Raw genomic sequence first — 13,203 nt, forward strand, 5'->3', positions numbered from 1 at the left:
TACCAGGAGGGTCCTTCCCCTTGAGCAGGGAGCTTCTCCCATGCCCATCATCTTACTCATCTTGCCTCCTTTGGGATTATAAAGCTCCATTCAGTGTCCTGGCTTCTCTTGCTTAGCACAGCACAGCTCCACCAAAAAAATCAGACCTGCCCAAGGCTCCAACATGAGGCTCCAGGTAAGCCTAAGAGCTCTCAACTGGAGCACCAGAGTTGTTGCAAACCCAACAGCTTTAACACAGACAGAAGGGGCATTTAAGCACATAGTCGGCTGAAATCACATTCCTCTGTGTCCAACAAAAATACGTTCTTAATAGCCATGGAGCTAAGTGGAGTCACCCAGAGTTATGGTTTCCTTTCAGCAGATATTTCATCTTTGGGCTGTCATTTTCACTCAGGCCATGATTAAAACAATAAACCTTGGAGAAGCCACCCTGGTCCCCATCAACAGCTGCTTCGCCTCCACACACTGCAATGGGAGCCATTCATCACCAAAAAGAAGGACAGGAAATTAGAGACAGATTATCATTATTATTTATTATTCAAAGCTGCCATGCTTGGCCAGCAAGCTCTCCTTGGTAAAGCAAGGGTGGCCACAGCTGCCACCCTGCAGATGTTCATTGAGGAGGGAGAAGCTGACCCAAGGTGCAAGGAATGAGTCTCTGCTGCATGTGCTCAACACCTCTAGGATCTTCATCTCTGGTCTCACATGACAGGCAAGTCATAGTATTGGAAGGATTCTGCCTATTTACCTCTGAAAACCTGCCTGGACATTTGCATTCCATCCATGAAACCCCACCTGGACAAATAGCTTCCAAAGGGAAACAATTCAACCATCAGGCGTTGCTCAAACAACCAAGAAGTTCATCACCATAACTCCCAGCCCTGGTCCCTGTGATCTTGGGCAGCCTGTTCTCCTGGGATTCTGCTCTTTCTGCCCTGTGTCCCAATCTGGATGGCATCATGGGACCTTCACAGCCTTAAATGAGCTCGCTGGTAGGGAAGGAGCAGGTATCCAGGTTGTCCTCCAAACCTGCAATGCAGTTTTGTTTGTGCATGAAGTTATTGTAGAGATGATGGACAAGATCCAGCCACCCAGGTTGACCACAGGGCTCATTGGACAGCTGGAGGAGACATCTAGAGCTAGCCCATGGCAGAGGTGTTAGAGAAAACAGCCTATGTCCCGCCAAGCTCAGGATGTGAAGTGTCCTGCTTAGACATTTCACTCACGTCACAAAGACAGACGTTGCAGAAATGCAACAGTATTCCTGGAGCTTGTTTTCCAAGTGCTCAACATGTTCCACTTCAATAAGGCTGGAAAATCTATCGTGTCAGTGCTCCTGCCATGCCTGTACATATTTGCATTTTCCTTACAGTATTTTTAGAGATTTCCACTCAGCCTGATTTGGGATGAAGTCAAATATGCAAAATCTTGGAAGCTGCCACAGGAAACGAAACTCAATTTTTCAACCGGCTTTAGATACAGCCTTCGGCCACAGCGATAAATCTTCTGCCAGTCTGGAGATCTGCACTTGCCTTCCAGATAAGGACCTAATATGGTCTTTGTCCCTCAGCCAGCCCAGCGAAGTGCTGCTGTCCCACCCCTCTGAGGATGGACTGAAACTTCCCACAAGCGGCTGCTTCTCTGATGAGAGGCAATAGCAGGAGAGGGCACATGGCAGAGCTCCCTGGCTCCTTGTCCCATCCAGCCCTCCCAAGCCAGAGGAGTGGAGAGCTTGGCTATCTCCTTGTGCTTCGTCAGCTCTCTTCCAAGACAGCCCTATTCCCCAAGGGTCCCATATCTACAAGACTTGAGTCTTGTTGCTGAAGCAGGGGAGATAATGATGGAACTGCCTTGGAAGAAGCTCAGTTCTCAGATTTACAGCAGGACCAGGCTCAGCTCAGCCATGTCAACCCACACATCCACTGAAAACTCCTCAGCACAGCTCCAACAGAAACTGTTTCTACCTATACCGCTGCAACAGCCAGGCAGTTTTGTGGGGTGAAGTCACACAGGCAAAGCACCTGCCATGGCAGTCACCTCCTTCCACTGTGTCACGGACCTGGTTCATCCTCCTGGTCAAACACACACCTTTGTGGTCCACACCAAGCTGTACATCCCAGGCAGGATAGCTCTTCACCTGAGCTCGCTTTCCTGTGGAAGAGGACACAGCTGTCTTAACAACCCTCATAACATGGAATGAAGCATACCCTGGAGCTGCATTTGTTTTTCCAACAGCCAAGGCTTTTCATAGAGCTACATGCCATTAAATTAATCCTGCCTTCATCTCTAGTTTGACCATAGTACACATGTTACCAACTCAGTCCTAAATCTGCACATCTGCTGGAAGGAGAGCTACCCCATTACCTCAGCAGCATTATGAGGACCCACCTCAGAAGCATGCTGTGACCTTTCCTGTCCAGGGGTGGGCTTTACTGGGACCACCCAGTATGCCAGCCCTATGGTGGTAGGAAGGAGCTGTGGGAAACCCACATGTCCCACACTCACCTTGGAGAAGCCTTACCACCTCCTCTGCTCACTGAGGTTGGCCATGGAGGAGTGCTCATCCCCGTTGCATGCAGCTGCTTTTTGGGCAGGTGGGACCAGCCTTGCCACCCAACTCAGGGGCAGCCTGACTACCAAAATGGGGTACACTGTGGTATCCCAAGATGTGTTTATAGCGTGGCTAATTTTAGCACCTCCCATTTGGAAGGAGAGGGCTCCACCCAGCCCCATGCTGGAACCACCTCTGGACTGGAAAGCAGCAGTTGTGAGACAACATCTGGCATCGTTCGGTCAGGCAGAGGCAGGAAGCGAAGGAAAACAGTGTCTGTCCAAGGCTGCTGAGGGACTCCAGCTAGGCAGACAGCAGAATTTGGCCAAGATGCTGGAAAGAGTAACTCCAATCTTAAAAAGAGTTATTAAAAAAAAAAAAAAAAAAAAAAGATGAGACATTATAAGATGCTGGTTGCCGTTTGTCATCCTTCAGCCTGCTGTTAACTCCCACCACGTGTCTCCCTCCTGCCTCAGTCATTTGAGCTTCATCTTCACAGCTGGAGACCCCAGGGCCCCATCTCAGCATCGCCCATGGGACCTCGGCACATGGGCTGTGAGGTTGCAGGGGAGTACAGGGCAAGGCCCAGCCATCTCCTGGCCTCACCTTGATAGAGGACAGTCCCTTACTTTTCAACTTCATTTAAAAACCAACAGCTGGTTGTTGGATGGTGCAACAACCCTGCTTGGGGTTCCCCTGACTCAGGGGGATTCTGCTGAGCAGAACTCTGCTGAGGTGGCTGTGTACAGAGAGGCTGCCATACACGGCTTCTGCCATAGCTTTTACTGGTCTTGCTGGGAAATCCAGGCCAAACTGGGAGCTAGAGCACCATGCGGTAGTAACTCTTGGTTCATTGGTGACTGGCAGCCATCAGGTGAGGAGCCACAGCACAGCAGTGTCAGGTGGGGAGACAGACACTTGCCCAAAGGGAGCTCAGATGAGCCAGCTGCAGGTCTGGATGGATATCTGAGGCTTGTTTCAACTCAGTCCAAACCACTCTGGTCTCAAAAACAACTTGGAAGCTACATTATTTGCAATTCTACTTCTTTTGGCAACCAAGAAATAATAAGTAAGAGGCTGATGTTATTATTTCAGCTTCAGAGAGGTGAACAATCAGGTCTGCAAGGAATGCAAGCTTGTCTGACCGCTAAGGGCTTTGCAGAGATACCCAGCTCCCCTTAACAGGGTCTCTCTGTGGGCTACAATGCTGAACATTATCTGCCCCTTGTAATTAGCCTGGTTAACAACCCAAACACACACTGCCCATGGAGAGTCAAAAGCCAAGTCAGGAGGGGAAACAGGAGGCCAATCCAGACACACTCAGGATTCCCAACATTTGACTCAAATCTCAATGAATCACTTAGAGACCAAGAAGGGAAGCCACAGAAAGACACCAGCCGCCCAACATGTCTTCTCCTTCCCCCTCCCCCACCTCACCTCCAACAACAGCTCCCAGCAGAGACCTACTCTCTGAAGCACAACTCACCAGCCCAGCCTGGTGTTACCTCTTGGCAAAATCCCTCCTGCAGCACTCACCCCACCCCTTTAATAGCCTACTGCACTAATTAGCCCTCATTAGCCTCTGAGCTCCTTCTGACCATCTCCCTTGCTTTGCAGAGGAAGTGTTTTCCCTCCTGAGTCCATGTCTTTCTGCTCCCTGCACAGGTGGTGGGACTCAACCCCTTTCCTCTCCTAATTTGTGGCTTTCCCTCCTGGTCACCCACCCCCAGCACCCACCCAGGGATGCCCAGCTCCTCCTGCACTACTTCTGCTCCACTTTCAGTCCCCATGATGGTGTCTCACCAGCCCGGTGAGGTGGAGGGAGCTGTGTGTCTCATGTGTTCCTGAAAACTGTCTGTTTTAGGAGAAGCCTTTGTGGATGCTTCCCACCTTACGCTCCTGCTGAACTCATTCACAGCTGCCTGTTTTGCCAGAAGGATCCTGTGGTTCAGGCAGGGTCTGGACGCGGTGCCCATCTTTGCCTGCCTCACCAGCTGGCTGGCACTGTGCACACTGCAGAGGAGTCCCCATCGCTGCTGTCATCTCTCTTTGGTCCCCTGATCGGCTGCATGGTGTCCCCAGGATAAGCCCGCTGGGCAGGCAGCCCCAAGTCCTGCTCCACTGGCCCCAGCCCCCTTGTCCCCCAGCCCAAGGCATGTTCCCAATGTGTTCCCAGCCCCAGCCAACACCTCAAGGCAGCACACACGACACATAAGTAGCAACTTATAGAAAGGACTGGGGAGTCTTTTCCCCCTTTTATTGAAAATGATCATTTCTATTCTAGTGCAAACACTGTACATTTTACATCACAAAGCAAGAGACCATTTACAGGATACATTTCCATCTGGGAATCCCTCCCGTGGCTTCGTGTCAAGCTCCACCAGCCTCATCAATCATCCATCCCTGTTGTGCTCAAACGTCCCACTCAGAGGGAATCAGCCACCTACTTCTGCATGGAGGAAGGGGAGGACTGAGAAAACAGTGTTCGTACACAACAGCTGAGAGGAATGTGCCTCAAGACAGATCGTTTCCTCCCCTGAATGGTACCCAAACTCAGTGATGACTGGGGTAGCCATGGCAACTTCCTAAGAGCTGCGACTGAAAGTCTACTAAAACCCTGCGGAACTCCATGCTTTCAGGATAAGGCCCTTAATTTGCAAATATATTTACATGGTTCAACAAAATACAGATTAAACATACAAGATCATATTTTGCTTTGGCTGGATAGACAACTGGACACTGCCTGTTGGCTGAGGTCATCAGCAATCAAGAAACAAACAACAAAACCTGTTCATTCCTCCAGCTGGACTCTGTTTAGTGAATCCATGTAAACGAAGCAATAGTATCTTGGATGCTCTGGTTTACATCTTAATGTTGCCCAGCTTGAAGGTGATGTAAAGGTCTCACCTGGGCTCACAACAGCTCAGTCACCTGTGATGGCATCCCCAACCAAACCGCCCAACACAAGGCAAGACCCAACTAAAACTGGAAGTGAAAAAGGTTAGAGAACCTTCCTGCAGGAGCAGCCCCACTATGCAAGTCAATGCAATTCCTCACATCAATAAAGGGAGGAGGGCGAACAAGGGTTTGCACAGGCACCTATGTGAGCCCCTTCATGTAAATGTCACAGCGTGGGGGTGGGGATGGTCCATAGATGGATAATGGGGTACCAGAAGGTTCATGCTCTCTGAACTGCCTCCTTGCTAACTTTAGAAACAGGTGCTTGCACACACATGTCCAAGAACGCTGTTCAAGGTGACTTCTCTACTGCAGAAAAGCTGAGCAAAGAGTAGGGGAAAGCCACAGGCCACCAAGATGCTGAAGGAAACAGCTGAAACCTCCAAAGTGGACACTTGGGCAGCCTCAGCTCACCAGAGAGGAGGAGGTCCAGGCTGCTGTCACTGCTGGGATGGTGGTGGATGGCAGAGAAAGGCAGCAAGGCAAGGAGAAAGGCGAGCACCAGGCTCAGACACTTAACAACCGGTTCAACCTCTGAGTAATATTACATTGCACGGGGTCCTTTTCCTTTCTGATGGTGCAGGACATGTTCTTCAATACCTTCTTTGTTTGTGTAGGCACAGGAACCAAGAGTGAGTTTCTAAGTGAGGGCTGAGATTTCCAACATGATCACTTTGCTCTAGGATCTGGAAAAACACTACTCATGGTGGAAATATTTTGGTTTAGAGATGTTAGCTTCTCCAGATTACATAAGGCCTGAAAAAGGGATCAAACAGAACATCATGGATTTTTTTAAAATGCAATGTTGTCCAGCCTCACTCCTCCTGCTGGTGTTCTGTCTGGAAGCCTAAGATACGATTTTAAACTTTTTGTCTTGATCACAGTTAGATGTATTTTTTTCTCAAAAATATTCATACAGGGAGAAAAAAGTTCCAGCAGCAACACACCGAATCACCAGCACAACTTAACACCAGTTTGGATTTGGGGCTTTTTTCCCCGGTGTTAGCTCAAATACTTTTGCTGGATTTCCATTCATCTTCCGTCAGTTTATTTTTCATCTTCACTTTAAAGAGATTTATTTTTCATCTCCTGCAACATCCTATTTTAGACTACCAAAGCCCACTGTCAGACACCTACATATGCCCAGCCTGTCTGTAGCAGACATGAAGATGGAAACCTAAGCCATATGACTGAGCTTCATTCTCCTTCCCTTATGGTCCAGCCTAGACCATGCTATGCTGCCTTCAATGGGACTATTCCACAGCAAAGTCACACTTGCTTAGAGGCAGGTCCCCTGTATAAGTGCTATTTGCCATAAATAAACCTCCTCTTCTGCCCAAATTTGAGAGACACAGGCATCACCAGCAACAAAAAAGATCCTAATTTCTTCAGAATGCTTGCATGGAAGAAACTTCTCCTGGGTTGCAACTCCTCTACTCATCATGTAGAGAAGGAAATTAGATCCTAATTAGCTCTCCAGACCCCAGAGGAGTGAGGACAGCAGGTAGGGAGAGCAGAGGACAGTGGTTAAGGCTACAGGACACATCTCACTGGGCAATGTTATGGGAATTGGGGGAAGTTTTCGTGTGCGATGCTCCCTGACGAGACATCACCTGTCCTCAGAGGGGCTGGTGGACGCTTGCCACAGGGATGTCTTTGCATGTTCCCAAGACCCACACAAACCTATCTGACTGGAGAGCAGATCCTCATCTTCCTCTATGAACATGCAAATGCCCATGGGGAAAATCTGCAAAGGAGCATGGCTCCCTCCAGCTCCCCTTCTTTGGGGTTTCTCATGGGAAGACATGAGCCGGTCCTTTCCAGCGCTCCCTGAGGCCACCGGGAAGACTTCAGACATGGGTCAGAGAGGCTGCAGCTGGAATTTCAATGCACGGCTCCAGGATCCTGGATGTAGCACAAACATCCCAAACATTTTCAAAGGATTTTATTTTGTTTAATAAAAAACACCAACCAAGCTTGCATGTATATCTTATATATATAAATATATACAGTATATATAAAACAAATGCATCTGGACAATGCCTTTCCCTGTGGCGCAAACTGTAAGGCATAGAAAGAAGTGTCCTAACAGTCCTATTCTTAACACTACAGAGCGATCCCTCTCACCGTGTCTGCCCTGCTCACGCCCCCACACTGGCTTTTCTCTCTTCTTTGGCTTTTTGAGGCAGCAGCACCAGGAATACTCAAGAAAGCATTAAAGTGCTGCGAAGCCCAAGGTCTTCCTCAGATCTTGAACTGGTCCAGGCAACCCAGGCAGGATGAACCCATCTCATTACTCTAACGGGCTTCTCGCAGACTAATGGTCACAGCGCTGCCTCTATGGAATGAGGGACTAGAAGGAAGAAAGGTCGGGTGGATACAAGGGAAAGCGGTGACCAAACAACTTCTTCTTCTAAGGCGAACTGGGGCAGGGGGGGAGATGAGCAAGCTTTGCATCTCAGCAGGATGGCAGGTGGGACATGTCCATGGGCTGAGATCAGCAGAGGTTTCTTTCTGCAGTCCCATATAAAAATGGAAACCAACAAGGGTGAGACTGTCCTTTACTGAAGAAGCTCGTAGTATATTGAGCAGAAGCAATAAACCTGACAATAACAAGAAAAAAAAAATGGTGGCATTATCCCAAAAGGAAGGAGGAACCTTGTCACTCACGAGCGGTTCAGTTTGCTCCCACTTTGGTTCCCATGTTCAGTTCCAGGTTAGGGTTGGCTTTTTTCTTCTTTTTTTCTCTCTTTTTTTTTTTTTCTTCTTTTTTTTTCTTTTTTTTTTTTCTTTCTTTCAGCACAAACAAGTTGCAAAGCAGGACGGGTGCTGTTGTATTTTCTCCTTCTGCAAGGCAGCTGCCTCCAGTCATTAATTGACTGTGGGCACTTGATTCCTCTGTAAACTATATTCCTTTGCCTTCAGTCTCAGGTTGGCAATACTGTTGGCCATATTCATGCCCTGCGCCGGGCTGGCATTGGTACACGTGGCGGAGTAGGTGGCCATGGCACTGTGGGATGGAAAGAGAGAAACATCACGTCAGACGTGGTCTTCACACCACGCAGAGAGCAGACGCACACCGCAGTGAGGTTAAACCCTGGGGTTTCCATACCCAGGGGATGTATTTCTTACGTGAGCAGGGAATTATCACCACTCTCTATTTTACATCTCTGTAAATCTCTCCGCTGCAGTTCACTTACCCAGGGATAGCAAACACCAAAGCTGGTTGAAGTCAATAGGAAAATTTCCATTTCCTAACCGAAAAGGTTCACAATGAGGTCCAGATGACCAGCCTACCAGTTAAACCACTGTCCGTTACAGTATTTCCACTGGAAGCAATGTCTTTTTGATGAGAGTAGTTGCTGGTTTTATTGCTTGTGAACTCACGTCACTTCTGAAACACGTTACATTAAAGAAAGACTCTGGGAAAAACCCATTTCAACAATTGTGATGCTTTTGGTTTCAGCCTTTTGGAATGAAAATTTCTACACTTTTTCACCTCAGAACTTCAGCTGATCATATAGAGCATGCCTTAAAGGTTGAAGGGAAAAAAAATACTTTTTTTCTCCCTTCAAATCATGTCTTTATTCATGAAAAACACTACTTTTGGCAACAGAGGCTGAACAAAGATCTCCAAGTCCTTTCTTATCCTACCAAAAAATTGCAAATCTGCTTTCCAGACCACTGAAAACTTGCTTAACGCATGTATCCCAGGTTTCTGTGAAAAGCACCCCCTGCTCCAAAAGCCAGCCAACTATCTGACGTATTGCATTTCCTATACATAGGTCCACAGATAAAACACAGTTGAAAAACAAGGAGTGAACTAGAGACGTCCATTTAATGCAGCCAGCATGTTCAGGACGAAAACATGAATGTTCTTCTGGAAGCAAGTCAGGTCTGGTGCTGACCCCTTCCATCTGCCTGAGGCTCTGGGAAACACTCTCCCCCACCCATAGCCCAAGAAAGCAGATAGCTTGCTTTTTCTGCTTTTTTATTTTCTTTTATTTTCCAGCACTGATGTCCACAACTGGAAGAGCCTTTGCAACAGCAAACCTCCCTTGAGGGATGTGGGTGTTTGCTGTATGCCCAGATCCAGGCCGTGGATGTGCGTGCTCGCCCCAAAGCACTGGTGGTATCATCTCTGACATTGCAGGGCAGAGCTGACCTGCCAGGAATTTAAATGCAATTCACTGCTCTCTCAATCCTCAGCATCCACGAGATCCAGATCAGGCAACACTAGTAGGTACCATCCAAGGCCAAAGAACTCCTATTCCTCACTTTAAAATCAGGAAAAAAATTAACTTCTTCAGAAAGGAATGTCAGCACTAGTGGAAATAAGGCAGCTTATACCCACAGAAATTACAGGTAAGACTCACAGATATACGGCTGCTTACACCCATCCAGGGAAAAACACCAAAAACTCTCCCCAGGAGAGCAAAGATTCAGGACACCTTGAGAGTCTCTAACAGCTACTGGAAGGATACGGATGATGGACTTTAAAATATACACATCAAAATACAGATATATCCTTAAAAACACAGACATATCATTTTAAAAATTTATTCTTTTGGAAGAAGCCAAAGCCCTTCAGATAAGAAAGCCATGGCAGCCCCGAGCAGATGAGCTGGTGAGGAAGAGCTGTGGAGCTCCCTGGGGTTCAGGGGTGTTGGACTCTGCCCAGCTTAGGGTGCACTGGATGCATTTCACAGGGGTCCAGGACAGGATGAACTGGTGTGCCTGGGGCTTTCCCCAGTCGGTCACACATCCCCTCAGTTCCCTCTCTGTGCCTGGGTTGGTGACATTATCCTCTCCCCTGCCGTAAGTCAGCAGCAACGTGAGAAGATCAGTGCTGCCTGCAGAGGCATTGCAAAGTTTCACAAGCAGCCATTGCCACCCACTTCCACAGCGTGCATCTCTCCCAGGTTTCTGTGCCGGAAGAAACAAGAAGAGCCTCAAGGATGCTCTAGATTAGATAAACCAGGAATTTTCAGTCTCAGGTATACACTGTTCCCATTCAAAACCCATGTATAACTGCTGCCCAAGTCCAGTCTAAAACTCCAGGGAGCCTCCTGCTCTCAGTTGCCCAGAGGTGTGGGGGAAAATTTCTGTTGCCCAGTGAAATCTCCACTAAACCAAAAATCTAAATGAGCAGCACCCAAGAAGGCTGCTTCCAAACACTGGTAGGCTTGAGGGTTCGGTCCAGAGATTCTCCAGAGTCTAATAAGGGTTGAAGTCACCTCGCTGCCTCCCGCTCTGCCCCATTCAGGCACAAAGACAGCCTCCTTCCTCTGCTCAGCTGCCTGCTTTCATGAAACACAGAGGACCATAATGTTTCTGAGACCTAAAATCCTTCTTTCAAATCTGGTTTTCGATGGCCCGTGGAGTCAAAGGTTGTTGGAGTGGGAAGTGCAAGCTGACAGCGCGACTGTGAGTCTTGTTTTCTTAGGAACCTATGCTAAAAAATGTCTAAGCAAAACATTTCAACTTCAAAAAAATAATAGTATCTACTTGGCTATTTATGTGACACAGATTTGCAAATAGCTTTGGTTGACCTGTGGCTGAATATATTTGGAGAATAAACATACTGATTGAAAACTTTCCCCACATCTAAGAGTAAAACCAGCACTGGCCCTGCAGCTCTCAGCCCTCTCCCAGATCAGCCATCCATCAGGGGCTGGTACGGCAGCGCCAGGGGGATGGGGAGGACGCAGAGGGTCACGCAAACCCTCTGCACAGCTGTTTTTCACCAAGTGTCCAGTACTTTAATAACCCTACTCAGTTCCAAGCCTTAATGAGGCTGTGACAACCTGGCCCAGGTACCCATTAAGATGAACACAATTGCTAAGAGATGACCTGTAGGATTAGAAAGCCTGGGAAACATAAAGCATCTGAGGGTCTTGATCGCCCCGCACTGTGGCAACCAGCTATTCTGCTTCTCTGCCAATGCCTCCTACTCCTCTGCAGGGCCACGGGAGGGCGACAGTCCATCTTGGTTTGGTGTGTCAGCCACTGGTGACGGCTGTAAGCTGCACGTCTTTGCTGAAACATCTGGGCTTAAGACAAGGAGAAGACATCAACACAGTGAGAATGCATCTCCGCACCGTGGAAAGGCTTCACCAGGTCTGGACCTCAGGAAGAGAAAACCATCTCCCTTGCTTTCCTCATTTGCAGGTCCCTGATGCCTTGGGTTTCTCATTGCCCCAGATAGCCCTTCCCAGTGTGCCCCTGGAAGTTACCTTTGCAGGGCCTTCTCCGAGAACCCGTTAGGAAGCCTTTCATGTAAACAACAACTTGGGAGGGATGACCTATTTTTAAAAGTGTTAGAGGCAGAAATAAGGCACAAGCGTTTAAGCAGGCATCTGGTACTGTGACCAGAGCAGACTCAGTGGGGTGGAGAAGGACCTGTGCTTCTCTCCCCTAAACTCACTCACCCAAACTCCTCTCTAGGATGCATCACCGAGAAGCACTTCACAGTCAGAAAGCCCAAACCTCAAAAGAGGGATTTTGCCACACAGCAGTCCTCAGATAAAATCCAAAGGATAAGGGCCATCTCTAAGACCAAACTGGTGGTCATCAAAACCATCCTATTCAGTAGCTGGAGCAGGTGAACCTGTGATTTATTGTAGAGCTACAAGGTGGATGAAGAGAAGCCCATGGCAACGAAGCAGCAAACTACCAGGGAAACCACGTGTTTGCACATCTAACTGTGCAAACAATGTTTGGGGTGCAAGAAGGGGGTCAACATGACTGAGGAAGAGAGGTCCTGGGTCTGGTGTGACTCCCAGAAGCCACTGAGACAGCTGCTTGTGATCAAGTCAGATGAACAGGAAGAAATAGAGCCAAAGGCTCCCGGTCCTGACAAACAATGTAGCCACTGTGCTAAAAAATACCCACCAACCTCATTTTTAACTGCCTACAAGCCACAAACCAACACATCCTGTGGATCTTGTGTCCACGCCCAGTTCCTGCTGGGCTGTGGATGGCAGAGAGGAGGACAGGGAGGCCTGTGACATCCATGGACATCCCAGATCCTTCGAGCAGACTGGGACTGCCACATCTGCGCTTCTTTCCTGCCACCCCTCAAGCAGTGCTGGCCACAGGAGACGGACACTTGCTGGGCGCAAACCACAGCACAACGGCACAGCTCGTTCACACACACACTTGTGCTCTAGCAACTAGAAAGAAATTGATCACCAGTTCAGTGCTGACCATTGAGGGAAGGATTGGGAGCAACATGCATGAAGGGAGGGAATTCTCAGCCCTTCCTTGCATCCCAACCAGTAACTGCCATAGGACAGCCACAGAACTCCCTCTTCTGGCCATTGTGTTGTGGCTGAACCTCCCCAAGTGCTCTGCCATCACCTCTCCTGATCTGTGTCCCATGGAAAGGTTTCCTTTCTTTAAACTGGATGCATTAGGGAAGAAAGCGCAACTCCTTCTCTCTCCATGTATTTCTACTTGATTCTCTTTCCAAACTTCCTGAACTGCTGAGAGAAAACACCAAAGAAGTCGCTTCCTCCCACGGAGCTGGCTGCCAGAAAGCCAGAATGATGCTGAACAGAGCCCACCTTGCAAGTCTCGCAGCAAGGTAGCATGGGATGGGAACAGGTAATGAAAACCAGTGGGGTGGTCAAACTGCTGTATCCTCCAGTTGTCCCACATGAATATAAGCAGCCCATTAGAACTGTCTGATG

General features: G+C 48.4%; 1 protein-coding gene across 1 annotated transcript in view; it reads right to left on the bottom strand.

Moving 5' to 3' along the window:
* Nucleotides 1–7,906: 7,906 nt before the first annotated feature.
* The window catches only part of PRRX1 (paired related homeobox 1), a 38,677-nt gene continuing 33,380 nt past the window's right edge, over nt 7,907–13,203 (bottom strand). Inside the window, exon 4 of the mRNA XM_080348845.1 lies at nt 7,907–8,519. Within this exon, the coding sequence (XP_080204971.1) occupies nt 8,381–8,519 (139 nt within the window). The 3' untranslated portion in view covers nt 7,907–8,380. The remainder of the gene's footprint in view (nt 8,520–13,203) is intronic.

The sequence above is a fragment of the Nesoenas mayeri genome, assembly GCF_963082525.1.
Source record: "Nesoenas mayeri genome assembly, chromosome: 8".
NCBI classification, from domain to species: domain Eukaryota; kingdom Metazoa; phylum Chordata; class Aves; order Columbiformes; family Columbidae; genus Nesoenas; species Nesoenas mayeri.